Source organism: Venturia canescens, chromosome 2 (assembly GCF_019457755.1).
Source record: "Venturia canescens isolate UGA chromosome 2, ASM1945775v1, whole genome shotgun sequence".
NCBI lineage: Eukaryota > Metazoa > Arthropoda > Insecta > Hymenoptera > Ichneumonidae > Venturia > Venturia canescens.
In genome coordinates this window covers 19,618,651-19,632,027 of record NC_057422.1, presented here as the reverse complement: position 1 = coordinate 19,632,027, position 13,377 = coordinate 19,618,651, and the positions used below count along the sequence as shown (strand labels likewise).

Here is a 13,377-nt window from a genome sequence, read left to right as displayed (position 1 = left end):
GCCGATTGAGAATGGTGTCGCTTTTTTATCGGCCAATGTCGCCGTCTATCGGACGAATCCATTTTAAACGACTTTTATTCATTACCCATTGTAGGTATCAAACATCAATTGAATCACAATTTTTTTTGAAATTCTGGCACAAGAAGTAAAACGCAATTACACGGGAATTTTACGTTGAACTATTATTGATAAGCTTAATAACTACGATTGAAATGCTTTGCTCAACTTCAAATAGCCTCTGAGGTATTACGCCAATTCAAGATAGCGCTAAAAATTACTTTTAACGCCATCTACCATCGGAACTAACCAAATCCACCTATGGTACAGAAAAATGTCATGGGAATAGCTTCTTTCAAAATAATTAGTCATGTTTTTGTTTACATGACAGTTCGTTGTTCGTTTGATTTCGGAATCAACAAAAGCGAAATTTTGTGAATTTGTTGCATTGATTTTTAACCGTTGTACAGCATTTTTCTTTGTCAAAATAGATAAAGAAAATTGTAAACAGAATAAATATAAAGTATTTCGACTTGTCGAAGTACGATGAGTGCATCATTTGTGAAATCATCGGATCAACAGGATTTAAAAAATGAGCCGATCAATTACATCGCTGGTAAGTTGTTTGACACCTTTCAACTTTTAGAGGTTAAGTCCGTTGCTGTACTATTGCGATGAATATTTTTTCAATTTTTTTGTTTTTTTCGAAGAAATTCGGCGAATGATGTATGGATTCGGCGATTGCCCTGAACCACTGATGGAATCAGCAAAAATAATTGAAGATGTTGTTCATCGCCAGATGAGATCGTTAGTATACAAAGCTTGCGGCGTTGCCGACCGTCGAGAATCCAAAATCGTTACTGACGAAGATTTCGTATTTTTATTGAGAAGCAACAAAATAAAATTGCGTCGCCTACTCAAATATCTACAGATCAAAGAGTTTAAAGCATCGATGCACAAAATGCTTGAAAGTGAAGTTTATGAAGAGACTCTTGAAGATTTGACGGTAAATCCGTTGAAGAAAAAACGCCCTTATCACAAAATCATTGATCTGATCGACAACACTGGAGAATTGTCAGACAATCAGTCGGCTGTTGATACTGTGAAACACAACAGAGAACTTCGAGCCGAAATGATCTCTAGAAAAATAGAAGAATCTCGGTACCTTGAATACAGCAGAGCTAGATGCGTTTCATTTGCCAATAAAAATCAACATAAATTCAGCAGTTGGATAGGCTGCGAAGGTTGCAAATAATTTTCATTCATATTTCACGACTCTCGTTTATAATTGTTTTATTTAATTTATTCATGCATGAGAGGTATTTTTGAAGTATTCCTTTGGATAAACTAACCGATTTAACTTCAATTCATTTCTATATCTTTGATTGTTCGTCAGCTTGTTCATAGCTTCGACCAGAGTAAAAGGAAGAAAAAATATGTGTTTTTATAAATTATGAGAGTAAACAATAAAGAATAAATCGATCGCTTTTTCATTGTGCATGAGCTGAAACTGATTAATGATACATAATGATTTCAATTGGTGTTTCATGAACTCCAGAAAAATGTCACTTCATGCAATTTTTTTTTCAATTTATTGATTATTTATTAGCTCCAATGTAACATAATAAAAAAATACAATTTCGAAATTCGAACTTCTGCATCTGGACACGTGTCGAAAGGGCACAAGTCGTCATCGTGCAACCCAACACCACTGCTTTGTTTGCGTATGTACATCTTATGTGTAGCAATGCATGGTGGGTTGCACCGTGACAACTTGCTAACGTACCGTGGGATTTTGAAATTTCATATAGATTTCTGCTGATTTATAATTCTGCTTAAGAGCCTCTGATTTTTATTTGCTTTTCAGGTGATATGAATATCAGCAAACAAGGCTATGTTGTTCTTGGATATTTAGCATACGAAACAGTAGCCGAAATAATCGACCTCGCACTCCTCGTAAGGCAGGATCAGAACAAAATTCACGGAGATTCTATAGACAGATTGAAGCTCAGTTACCACAACCCGTACACTTACAAGCCTTATCAACATAGCAAAGTAAGCAATTTTTTTCGAAATACAAAAGCAATTCCTTTTTCCTATCCTACTGGAAGATTCATGTTCGAAAAAAATTGAATAATTATTAAAATGAAAGAACAATGCGAAATCCGTTACTGTCGAAGTTTGATTTAAAATCTCGGACGAGTTTAATAAAAACATAAAAAAGGATAAACTATTGAATATTTTCAGGGAACTGTAACAAAAGCGATAACACCTTCCGAAATAACCGAAGCTTTGAGACGTTATTGGTCCCCCCAACTTGACATAACAGGCCCATTCCACCATTGGTCGATGCACCGCCCGCACCTGAAACTTCTCTCCTGCTGAAAGCGAGAAGGTAAAAATAAATAATCTATGGCTGTGATAAATAATAACTCACAGCGAGAATAATTTTTAGCGGAATGATTATGAATTTTATTACAATATGTGGCATTTTTTATCTACAAACGTTTGCGCTAAAATACTTTGGCAATGGATGCATTTTGTTGGTATTCTCCTTCCCCCAGTGTCACGAATTTATACAAATACTAATTTTGTTTTTGTATCATGGTGAAAGAAGAGTCGAAACCCGAGCTTTTCCTTCGGCTCCGCCGGTAATACATGTACCCGATTGATTAGCGGTTGACCAGTCACAGCACAGCGTTCCTTTGTGGCCTCCGAGTTCGAGTATTTTTCCCTGCGGTCCTGGTGGCATCTGATTGAAAAAACAAATTCATTTGGATTTTCGCAATAATTTTATGACCGAAAACCAATATTATTATTTACCTTGTATATATTTCCACCATTTTGCGTGCACAATAACATGTGGTTTCCACTCTGATCAAACGTGAAAAGTTTTCCATGTACAGCGTTTTTTTCAATTTTTATTTTCGTCTCCCAAATGATTTTTCCCGTGTGATTAAGACTCCGCTGGCATAATTTACCGTCCTCGCTTTGAGCGCATATGTTGGTAAAATCATTAATGAGTTCAATATCGATTACAGGACTCGAGTGACAACTCAGATTTTCGATTATTTCGTTTCTACGCAAATCGTGTATCAATATGTTGCCGTTTGATAAACCCGTTATCAACAATTGCCCATTGTGATTGAAGGTCGAACATAAAGCTGTGAGATTCTGTTCCATTGGCAGGGTTCTTTCGAGCTTACGAGTTTTTATGTCGTACAATAGTAAACGGCCCTCGTTGCAATCTGAGACCGAACAAACGAACGTCGATTCTGTCGGATTACAAAGTAACGCCACTATCCGTGATCCTTCGTGTTGAATCTCCCATATGGTTTTGCAATCACGCGTATCGTGCAGTTGAATCAAACCGTTGTTGTCGCCGTGCAAAAAATATCTTTCGTTCTTCGATATCCAATCCAGGGCCGTCACAGCTTTGTTCGAATTTGCAGTTGTTGACGTAAATGTCGCCACGGTCCTGCCAAAATGATGCAATCAACTTCTTTAATCCGTGACCAATAATTCATGTGCTAACTGTTTTTTTAAATCGGATCGTTTCATTGACTGTTTAAAAAAACGTCGTTTATAAGTGTTTGACTCACTTTGGTGATGGTATAGGAGTCCAGACCTTAATTATACCGTCCGCGTCACCGGTCGCAACGTAAGAACCACTTGCGTTGCTTTTGCACTGAATTATCGATGTTTTATGTTCGGTGTATTCTTCCTGCAATAAATGAAGAAAAGGAAGAATTAAATTCTCGTAAATATTCGTCAATTTTGCGTAATTTTTTGATTATATCCCAAAATGCGGCCGAGAATCCGAGCTGAATCATACCTGACTAAGTAAAATATAACTGGATTCAATTTTATCTTTGGTTTTTCTCTCGCACGCCGTATCGACGGACGAATCTCTTTTTCTGGCCCCGGTGAGCCTGGAATCACAGCTGATGCTTCTTTTAGCTACGACTTCTGATTTACTGATAGAGTTTATTCTTCCCTTGGTGTTGGTTCTTTTGGTCCCTGTGTTTTCCGTCTCGGTTTTTTTAACGTTGACCATTGTTTTTCTGCTTAATATAGGGCTCGAACTGCCGCCAATATTTTTTATAAGACTTCGTAAACTCTTGGGGTTTTCCATTAAGGGTGATTCTCTGGAAAGGCGACAAAACGTTAAGCAATGCCAACCAACAATCCTATGCGAAATGAAGATTTGTTATTACGTACTGAGCAATGATATAAAAATCATCCATAATGGGTGGATGCTGTGGAGTCGAGCCTGGATTAATGTCCGACAAACTTTCGACCTTCGTTATTTCACCGAGACGCTGTTTCAAGGAATCGTTTTCTTCCTGTAATCGCTTCAATTTGTTCGTGTCCTCATCCAGAGTCAAAAGTGTTGGTTGAGGCATACACTGACGAGTGGAACAGAAAAAGTATTTCTATCAATCAGCGATCGATCGAGGCTGAAGAGTTTCCAGTATTATTTTTATTTTTCACGCCTCGATTAAACTATTTCAAAAATTCACATACTTGGAAGATTGTCGAGAGAAAGTTATGCAATGAAACTAGCATCGTGTCTTGCCATTGACGAGTAAAATGTACGGAATATGTTGGATTGTCCTCAGGATTTTTCACAAATGGCAGTGCTAAATGATCGAAACAAAAATGTTGAATCATTACTATTTCGTTGTATGAAATATACACGCATATGTCACACTAAATTATGTATTATTTTACAAATCACTTGAAAATTCCAATGTTATTGATAGTGTTTTGAAAAAGAGAAAAACAGCATACCGAACCATTCCTTCCACTCTGAGTGTCCCTGCAATTCTGGCGCCATTTTAGTAAAAAATTCTTGTATCTTATCTTGTCTGTTGTTCACAGCAGCAGTAACGAGATAAAGTTTGAGTACTGCATTCTCCAGTTTTCTAATTCCGGGAGCAAAGTGGTTTTCCAATCTGGAGAACATTCTTGAGTCCAGATGTCCCCAAAGTTCTCGCAAGGCTGTCAGATCGCTAATGTAAATATACTGCATGAGCTGGTCAACAATTTTGTCCACCTTGTGAAAAAAGAAAATATTCAATCTTTAAACTCTATAAATAAATGAAAACTGAATGCAATGCAATACTAAAAATGTCAATGGTTGTAAGCTGTATATAACATATTTCTGTTTGTACACTGTCCAACAATAATTTTTGTTTACGTTTGCGAAATAAGAACATTATCACAATTTAACATTTCCTTCTCAGTAATTACGAGAAAAAATTATAATAATTTCAAGTATCCTGTGGTGGTATGGATGGATAAACGAACTGCCAAATGGTCGATTTTTCCATGTTAATAAACGTCACGAACATGTAGTATCACATTATGAAAAAAAAGTAAGTATTTTATGCACCAGTGTATGATAAATAATTTTTTGAAACACAAAAATCGATTGCCAAATGCTCAAAACAATGGCTTTATAAAACAGATTTGAAGATGCAAAATATAAAAATAATGATTCGAATCCGATATTGTTGTTGCTATCTCTGTCTCACTCTGCCTTACTGCTGCTTACCCTGAAGCCTTTTTCCTTTTCGGCCTTGAGATCGTTGTCGAATGCTTTGAGGGTGTTACTGAATCCTCTGAAGAGTAAATATTCCTTGACCAATTCGTCGACATACTGCACATGCGACATTATTTTTTATTTGTTATAATCTCAATCACACTAAAGCAAAATCGTCAAATAATCTGTACAATCAGCGATGCTCCCGATGTCATCCGGATGCCATTTTGCCACCTAACCTACTGATACGGCAGCGTCGCTTACGTATATTCTCAACGAGAAAACTGGCAACGTTGGACGTCGTGACGTCATATTCACTGAAACACATGTAAATAGATATAGTCATATAGTTCAGTGATTATTTCAGTTCTCGAATGTACAGCTGGAAATATTTGATTATTACTATTTCATGAACCCGTTACAAAAAAAGCATGATAATGAACAATTTTGCACACTTTCGCACATTTTTTAAGAAAATATGGTTTCGGAGGAAAATGATAAGGGCTGCAACCGTTTGGTTTGAATTCTCCCGCCTACAGAAGTAGATACAGCTGCAGTATGAGAAAATGCAGTTAGGATCTTGGATTTTGTCTTTGCTGAAATCGATGAGATTTAGATGTTTCACATATCCTTAAAATAATGAACATTCAAGATATCAGTAATTTAGCTTATAATCACTGTTTCAAATTGTGTAATGACGATTATATTTATTTGTCATTTTTTACAGGCATAATGAATCAGGAACATTTCGACATGAAAAATATGCTCTTGCGGCAATTTTTTCTTATTTTATTGACGAATTACATTAAAATCGATAACGTCAGGTATAATGATAACGGGCGCGATGCATAGTACGCGACAATAATAGCCATTCCTGTTTTTTTTTTTTTTTTTTTTCGTATCGAGATTAATTCATTGAAGCCATAATTCTTGGTTCACATAGTAATTGCTACGAGTATAGATAATTATAGGCGTCGGCATAACGAATGAAAATATTTTCGCTGACTCGATTGACGATAATTTGACGCCTGTAAGCTTCTTGAATATTTCTTTCGTTTGTTTTTTTACTTTTTTCATCACTGTTACAAATTTTCTGTGTGCGAATCACATGGCATAAAGATACTTTCGGCAATTAAAATTTACGGTAATGTAAACAATATAGAGTTCATTTTTTCATATTTAAAAGGCACAATTTTTTTTCATATATCCATGTTTCGCACCTTTTTGTTTGATGCGTTCATTAGTATCGATGCGAGCAGCGTGGTGTTCCTTATTCTGCAACACTTTTGGAATATAATCCTCAATAAACAAATGAAAAATCTGAACGAATAAGTAGTGTTGTTTTTTATATATGTGTATGAACGAGACGCCGAACTTTGAATATCTGAAATTTTTAACGCGAAAGGAAAATTTAAGTTCTCTTGTTTTTTTTTTTTTTTTAATATTTTTACCAGTGATTCATCGTTGCGAATGATGAATAACGATATAATAAATTTTTTTCTCCTCCATTTCCATTCGTTATGAATTACAAAAAATTGACTGTATCAATAACTTTTGAATAAGTTGCAATTGCACAATCAGCTTAATGTTTAACGTTTGATCAAACATTTATTTATAATTCGTACTCGTTACTTTTGCCATGATGTTCACAAAATTTAATATCTTATGTGTGCGAATGACGAACGTTTCTTCCGTCTCTGAAAAAAAAAAATAATAATAATAATAATAATAATTTTGTTAACCGATTGCGGAAACATTTGGCAAAACTGTTTTCCTTATTCCTCTAAATTTGATTTCCCTTCATATTCAAAAAAAAAAACTAGATTTTAAATTTTTCGTTCGATACTCGTTCTTCTTTTCCAAACAAAGGAAACAGCTCAAGGAAAATTGAACAAAAAGATGCGGAGTAAGAATTTGTTAGTTACAAGTAATACAACCTTCGAATCGATTAGCCTTATTGTCAATAGACACGCAGCTACGAAAAATATATTTATCGTTTATGTTGTAAATATATGTATATTATAATAAGAACGTGAAAAATTCTCGCGAATTATGCTTTTTTCAATAATCTTTTTCGTTTGGCAATAGCTGTAGTGATTTTGCCGACGATATCATCGGTACATTAAATACTTTTATCCCGTTGCTCGGTTATCACGATATTTACAATAATTCGAAGTGTACGCGAAGCTCGTAGATTTTCATTACGACGGGTGCGTTACGGATGCGGGTGAAAAAACGATCAGCGCGTTTTAAGCTGCGGCAAATCGTCGATAGAGTCGAATCAACATTTTCAATCCGGACGACGAATCATCATGGATTTCGCGATCGCGATAATAAGCCTTCAGAGCTCGAGATCTTCCTGTTTAGCTTTCGGCGCAATTTGCTCCTCGCTCTCAGATTCTTTAATTGTTGTATGGACGTCCGCCATCTCAACCGGTGGAGGTGCCGCTGGGTGGACCGAACCGTCCTCTTCGGTCACTTCGAAACCAATCGTTGCACCGATCTTCTGACTCGCTTGTCGGAAAGATTCCGATAACATGACCTGTGACGAAAGATTTAAAACGTTTAAATGAACATTTATAACGAAAGAAGAAGAGTACGGCAAATGAAAGAAAAATTATGAGCAATAAACTAAATGCATGGAGGGGAAATGCGATATAGGAAAACTAGAGAACGCATGTAAATTTTAAAGATCAAAGTACTCACTTGAACAACGTTAATGCACATCGAAGTCAACGCCAGTCCAAACACCAGATAAACTATCGACAGCATCATATAAATCGGATGCTGTGAGAGGAAAAATCCAAGAAAAAAAGAGAGAAAAAAACACTATTAATAAAGAATCGGTTTCGAGGATTATTCTAACTGATCGAATAAAATATTAGACAGCGATAGCAACCTTTAACGAAGCTTACCATCTGTGCTCCACCGTGAAAAAAAACAGACAAAAGAAGCGGCATGAAAATGAATCAAATCTCATTTGGGAAATTATTAAATAAAAGTCTAGAGGGCTTCAAATCAATTTGACATAAATCGCTAATTAGCCAAACGCTCGCTAAAGTGCACTCCTTATTCAAAGTAGTTGAAATCGTTAGATTCAATGCGTGTGTGTATTTTTTTTTTTTTTTTTTTTTTTATATTATATATGGCATCGATACTCGCGTAGCGAAAATTCTGAAAACAGTCAACATTCGGAACTTTCTCCGTTATTCGTCAAGAAACGATTTTTTGTATTGAGAATTTCTCTCGAAAATACTATCATGCAATTTCAGTATGAAAATTATTTTAAGACATTTGATAAACTCTTTGCAGATCCTTGATTAAGATCATTGGATCGAATAATGTCAAATTAGGAAGAATAATATCACTGCGTGAGTATCACGGACTCGAAGATTGAAACGATAAAGGATTGATAAATAAGAATGAAGCGTCGTCATACCCTTGGTACAAAATCACCAAAACCAATGGTGCTCATCGAGATAAAAACGAAATAGAAGCTCTCGAAGAATGCCCACTGTTCCCAAAACGTGTACACGGTCGCACCGACGAATATATAAACAAGTAGGATAATTATCGCGACGGAAATAGGCAAATTGAATTCGTCGTCGATAGCGAAAGTCGATAACGCCGGTGTTCCCGGTGTTCCCGGCGTGTGCGGTTGAGCAGAGGGTGGAGCGTTTCCATCGAGATTTAAAACGGTTTGTGTTTGATTTTGCTGTTTTTCCATTTCCTCGATCTCCTCTGAATTCATTTGAGAAGGACGTCGAAACGTTGCTAAATCGTAGACTATTTGAACTCCTTTCATGACTTCCTGAAAATGTCAAAATTCAATTATTTTAGTGAGGACGAGAGTGGCCGTAGCAACAATAACAATAACAAATCTTCCCACACCGTGGGAAGCTCAATCGACCGACAGTCGACACGGAATTAGAACTTTGAAGTTAGCAAATCTCTTTCCGAGGTATAAGGTTCGAATTACAAAGAACTATTCCTGAGGAGTTGAATTTGTATTTTTATTTTTCAAAACATGGATACAACGAAATTGAATTTTTTTTCAAGTCCTCTTTTTCGTTTGATAATTTTTTTTTCAAACATGCCATGCGATTAGTGAAGTAACCACTTTTCTACACAAATACACATTTTGTGTCAAGCAATGCCACACCAAAAACATAATAAAGAGATGAGAGATTATGGAAATATTTGTTAATCAAAAAATATATTGAAAAAGTTCATTCGATATACCTGAACTGGGACGGTTCTTCTGACTCTCCGACAACTTCCGGTATAATAAACCCTTCTCACGAACGCCCACAGAAATTTGATGCCCCTCGTAAAAAGTTTACCAAAATCAGCGAGTATAATTAGAAACATTGGTATTCCGAATATCGCGTAAACGATCGTTATGGCTCTTCCAGTGGTGGTGCTCGGTGCTATGTGACCATATCCTGAGAACAATACAAACAAATAGTTTATTTCTCATTGATCTCATTTAAAATCGGAAAAACGATTCTTCGTATGATCGTTTGTTAAGTTTCGATTATCAAAAACTCCTGAAATTTTGGGAAGGTATGGTCTCTCTTTTTACTCGAACCGGACCAAAAGAAAATTCCACTATTAAGGGAAAATTTCAAAATTAAAAGCAACGGGCGAGTTCTCGCAGTAAAACAGCGACTCGGCTGTATTGCTATGGTAAAAAACCGCCTCAATTGTGTTTCAGACTCCCTCGTAATTGCATATTTTTAGCGACGTGACTCATAATTAACTTTTTACATGAAAACGAGTGTATAAAAAAATAAAAACTGTCAATGGTTTAACGAGCACAAATGTTTACGTAGCTACGGAGTACAGTGTTGCATAGAGCTGTCAAAAGCGTTGAAATTAGTGTTCAATTCGAACAGTTAAAGTCAACAGTGACAGCTGACACTGTGATGTATAGCCGCAATAATGATTTCGTCGAGATTACGTCTTTTTCCTATTCGATATTTCTAATCTAAAAAATGTAAAAAATAGTTTATTCTATTTACGATTAAGGCAAGCAATTGGATACATCAATCGTGTCATAGAAATTGAACTTTCGTATAGGTTTAATAATCGCAGAAGCGTGTCGGATTATTTGAGAATTAAATTGCTGGGGAACCAGGCATAACAAAAATAAAAATGAATCGTGATACGTTGGACGTATCAGTAAAAATAATTTGTCGAAATGCACGTTTTTATTGGGAACCGATCCAAGAACTTTCATTGTGTTCGACACATGAATAATGTATTTTCTTTTTTTACAGAATTTTCTCACCAATAGTAGTGATGACTGTAAGACAATAGAGAACCGCGTTCAGAAAGCTCCAGCTTTTCTGTCCACTGTAAGAATGAACACCGGCTTCGTGAGCGGTGTGCAATTGTTCTTCGAATTCCATAAGTTTTCTTCTTGCCATACTTTTCCAATCTTCCTCCCGCATGTTATGGCTGAAGTTCCACAAGGTATCGAGAAAATCGCGTTTGACGCGTTTAACACCACATTTGTAAAAAGTTTCGAAGGCGCCCTCGGTAAAACGGAAGACAAATGCGCCGAGACCGCAATAAATAATGGCGAATAGTAATTCGACGAAACAACGATTTCTCAGGACGCGAATGATGCGAGTTTCGCGAGGATTTTGTTCGATGAAAGCGCGAAATTCGGACGCGAAATCGGCGAGGGTGCGAAAGAATTCAAGGAACGATACTTTTTTTGTATCTTTTCCCCGAGTTTTTGTATCTCCGAGATCATCCGACTGTTTGAGTTGCGACGGAGCTCTCACCGTCGCGTCACGAGAAGAAACTTCTTCCGGCTTATCACTCGGCCCTCTCCTCTCGTTCCCGTCGTCGACCTTATCTTTTTTCCCCCGTTTACCGACAAACGGAATCCAAGAAAACCACGACTTTTTCTCGCTCAACGGAGCATTCTCGGCCACCGATTTCACTACCTCCTTCGACTGAACGATGCTAAATTTCCTTCGCCTGAAGGCAGCTTCCATACTGGGATCGACGTAATCGTCGAGGGGATCGGGATCGAAAATCGATCGTTCTTTTCGTAGATAATCGAGTTGCGCTCGTTCAAAATCTTCCATGAGACTGTCGTCGCTCAGCGGTATGATTTGCTTTTTCATTTCCGGGCTAGATTTCGTTCGCGAGGGAGATTTTTCCCGAGCGCTTTTGTTGGAAGGAAAAGTTTCGCTTTTGCTCATTGTTTTGGTACAGTCGTCGCTAAGATCGCTCGAATATCGGCCCGATTTTTTGTCGCCTTTTGCTTTTTCCACTAGCCTAGGCGGTGCTCGCGGCATTACTTCTCTGTCAGCTCGAGTCGACGGACTGCGAGGCCGGTCTCCGAGGTTCAAATCCTCGTCCTCGGTTCCGCTGCTTCGTCTGCGACGAGAAGTGACCCTTTTGTCGACTCGTTTCCTTCCCTCTTGCTGCTGTTCGTCGCCTTCGGTGTCGGTAGTGGGTCGCGACCGCGAGGCTATTTTTTTCCCGCTCCAACTTCTCGATCTCGCCCCTTCCGGGGATTTTTTACGCCTCAGGAGAGGCTTTACAGTTTCCTCGGTTTCGCTGGAATCGGTGGTGTAACCGGTTTTCTCGAGGCGATCCTTGCTCGATCTTTTCGAGGGTACTCTTGCCGCGGTTCGACCCTCCGAGCTTCGCCCTTTCGACGGCGACGTCACTTCCCTTCGCACTTTTTCTTCTTCCGCCGCATGTTTCACCGATTTTCCCTCAATTTCACGAGGTCCCGTCGCCGCCGGGGTCTCTTGACGCTCGTATTTCAAACTTTTGCCGCTCCGCCCCGAGACCGCAGAGTCCGTGTAATTCTCACGTGGTACAGCCTCGCGTCTATTCTCGTCGAGGATTTTCGTTTCTGCTTCTCGTTCAGCCTCGTCAAGCGCCCTAGAAGATGTTTTTCTAGAATTGCCAAAATTTCGGCTCCGTGCCTCCTCCTCGCGATTCCTCTCGTCGGATCGAATATTCTCCGGTTTCTCAACATCCGCCGCCATTTTTTTCCCTGTCGAACTGCTCCCGCTATCCATCACTTCCGGAGACAAATCCCTCGGAGGATCGCGACGATTTCTCGAACTCGAGGCGTCGTTTTTCGTCGCTTTTTTCGAGGTCTCTTCGACCCGGACTGTCGCTACGTTCTCCACTTCCGGCGAGGCCTCCAAACCCGAAGTCCGCTTCGGTTCGATGCGACGTCCGGTTTTTTCCGATTTCTCACTCTTCCCTCGTTTTGACACTTCGGCCTGACTCTTCCCGTCCAATTTTTCACCACTGTCGCGATTCTCTCCGTCTCGACGTCGCACTTCCGGTGATACAGCTCTCTTCATCACGCGCTGCGGCTTTTCTTCCGAAATCGTCGATTTTTCGGCGCCCTCGCCGCTTTTTTCATTCTCACCCCTTTTTTTCTCGTCAAGTTCCTCGAGCATTTCCGTCTCTCTCACCATCCGCTCCATCCTCGCTCTCGCATCTTCCTCCTCGTCCGTTTCCGTAACATCCTCTGGGCGACGGCGCGGCGGTTCCGGTGTCTTTTCGCGCTTTCGTGCTGCAGCTTTGCGGCGTCTATGCACCGTGTAACTGTCCTCCATGTTGCCCGACTGAAGCTCTCTCGCGACCCGGCGAATTATCCACCCCGCGGCACCGAACGAGTCGAAAGACGCGCAGGAAGGGAGAGAAAGAGGGAAAGAGCGAGAGCGAGAGAGCGGTCCCGAAGATCGTCGTCGTACCAACGACCAAAATAAAATCCGAGGTCGCTCCCCCACTTTTCCTACACTCTCGTGGACATATATTTATACAAATGTATGAGCTGTCGC

At 38.9% G+C, this 13,377-nt stretch overlaps 3 protein-coding genes across 8 annotated transcripts; 1 reads left to right on the top strand and 2 right to left on the bottom strand.

The window, feature by feature from the left end:
• The first annotated feature begins 276 nt into the window (after positions 1-276).
• On the top strand, positions 277-4,208 carry Spt3 (Transcription initiation protein Spt3). Of its 4 annotated transcripts, XM_043413353.1 has the most exons (6): positions 277-613; positions 708-804; positions 889-1,241; positions 1,865-2,052; positions 2,245-2,392; positions 2,612-2,888. In XM_043413353.1, exons 1-5 carry the CDS (start codon positions 544-546, stop codon positions 2,380-2,382), a joined length of 846 nt encoding a protein of 281 aa, XP_043269288.1. In that variant the 5' UTR covers positions 277-543; the 3' UTR covers positions 2,383-2,392; positions 2,612-2,888. The 4 variants fall into 4 exon arrangements, with proteins under 4 accessions (XP_043269288.1, XP_043269285.1, XP_043269284.1 ...); XM_043413350.1 differs by having other exon boundaries at positions 279-613; positions 708-1,241; positions 2,615-2,888; XM_043413349.1 differs by having other exon boundaries at positions 279-613; positions 708-1,241.
• On the bottom strand, positions 2,443-5,796 carry LOC122407249 (WD repeat-containing protein 91). Its single transcript, XM_043413331.1, has 8 exons — positions 5,558-5,796; positions 4,792-5,056; positions 4,525-4,640; positions 4,219-4,406; positions 3,833-4,145; positions 3,600-3,721; positions 2,821-3,475; positions 2,443-2,749 (listed from the first exon to the last, which is right to left on the bottom strand). The coding sequence occupies exons 1-8, from the start codon at positions 5,675-5,677 to the stop codon at positions 2,600-2,602; spliced, it is 1,929 nt and encodes a 642-aa protein (XP_043269266.1). The 5' UTR covers positions 5,678-5,796; the 3' UTR covers positions 2,443-2,599.
• A 429-nt stretch (positions 5,797-6,225) lies between these two features.
• On the bottom strand, positions 6,226-13,377 carry LOC122407248 (triadin-like). 3 transcript variants are annotated; one of them, XM_043413327.1, is made up of 6 exons: positions 10,839-13,372; positions 9,788-9,990; positions 8,985-9,356; positions 8,461-8,463; positions 8,252-8,332; positions 6,226-8,087 (listed from the first exon to the last, which is right to left on the bottom strand). In XM_043413327.1, exons 1-6 carry the CDS (start codon positions 13,150-13,152, stop codon positions 7,887-7,889), a joined length of 3,174 nt encoding a protein of 1,057 aa, XP_043269262.1. In that variant the 5' UTR covers positions 13,153-13,372; the 3' UTR covers positions 6,226-7,886. The 3 variants fall into 3 exon arrangements, with proteins under 3 accessions (XP_043269262.1, XP_043269263.1, XP_043269264.1); XM_043413329.1 differs by having other exon boundaries at positions 7,948-8,087; positions 8,445-8,463; positions 10,839-13,377; XM_043413328.1 differs by lacking the exon at positions 8,461-8,463 and having other exon boundaries at positions 10,839-13,371.

Bases quoted from the DNA above. Each gene is read 5' to 3' on its own strand.
- LOC122407249 (XM_043413331.1), bottom strand. From the start codon at position 5,677: ATGTCGCATGTGCAGTATGTCGACGAATTGGTCAAGGAATATTTACTC. The intron at 3,476-3,599 runs GTGAGTCAAACA...TCATTTTGGCAG, and splicing joins ACTCCTATACCATCACCAAA to GACCGTGGCGACATTTACGT. The intron at 2,750-2,820 runs GTAAATAATAAT...TTTTTCAATCAG, and splicing joins ATGGTGGAAATATATACAAG to ATGCCACCAGGACCGCAGGG.
- Spt3 (XM_043413351.1), top strand. From the start codon at position 544: ATGAGTGCATCATTTGTGAAATCATCGGATCAACAGGATTTAAAAAAT. The intron at 1,242-1,864 runs GTTGCAAATAAT...TTTGCTTTTCAG, and splicing joins CAGTTGGATAGGCTGCGAAG to GTGATATGAATATCAGCAAA. The intron at 2,053-2,244 runs GTAAGCAATTTT...GAATATTTTCAG, and splicing joins AGCCTTATCAACATAGCAAA to GGAACTGTAACAAAAGCGAT.
- LOC122407248 (XM_043413327.1), bottom strand. From the start codon at position 13,152: ATGGAGGACAGTTACACGGTGCATAGACGCCGCAAAGCTGCAGCACGA. The intron at 9,991-10,838 runs GTGAGAAAATTC...TATTGTTCTCAG, and splicing joins TACAGTCATCACTACTATTG to GATATGGTCACATAGCACCG. The intron at 8,088-8,251 runs GTGAGTACTTTG...CTTTCGTCACAG, and splicing joins TGTGCATTAACGTTGTTCAA to GTCATGTTATCGGAATCTTT.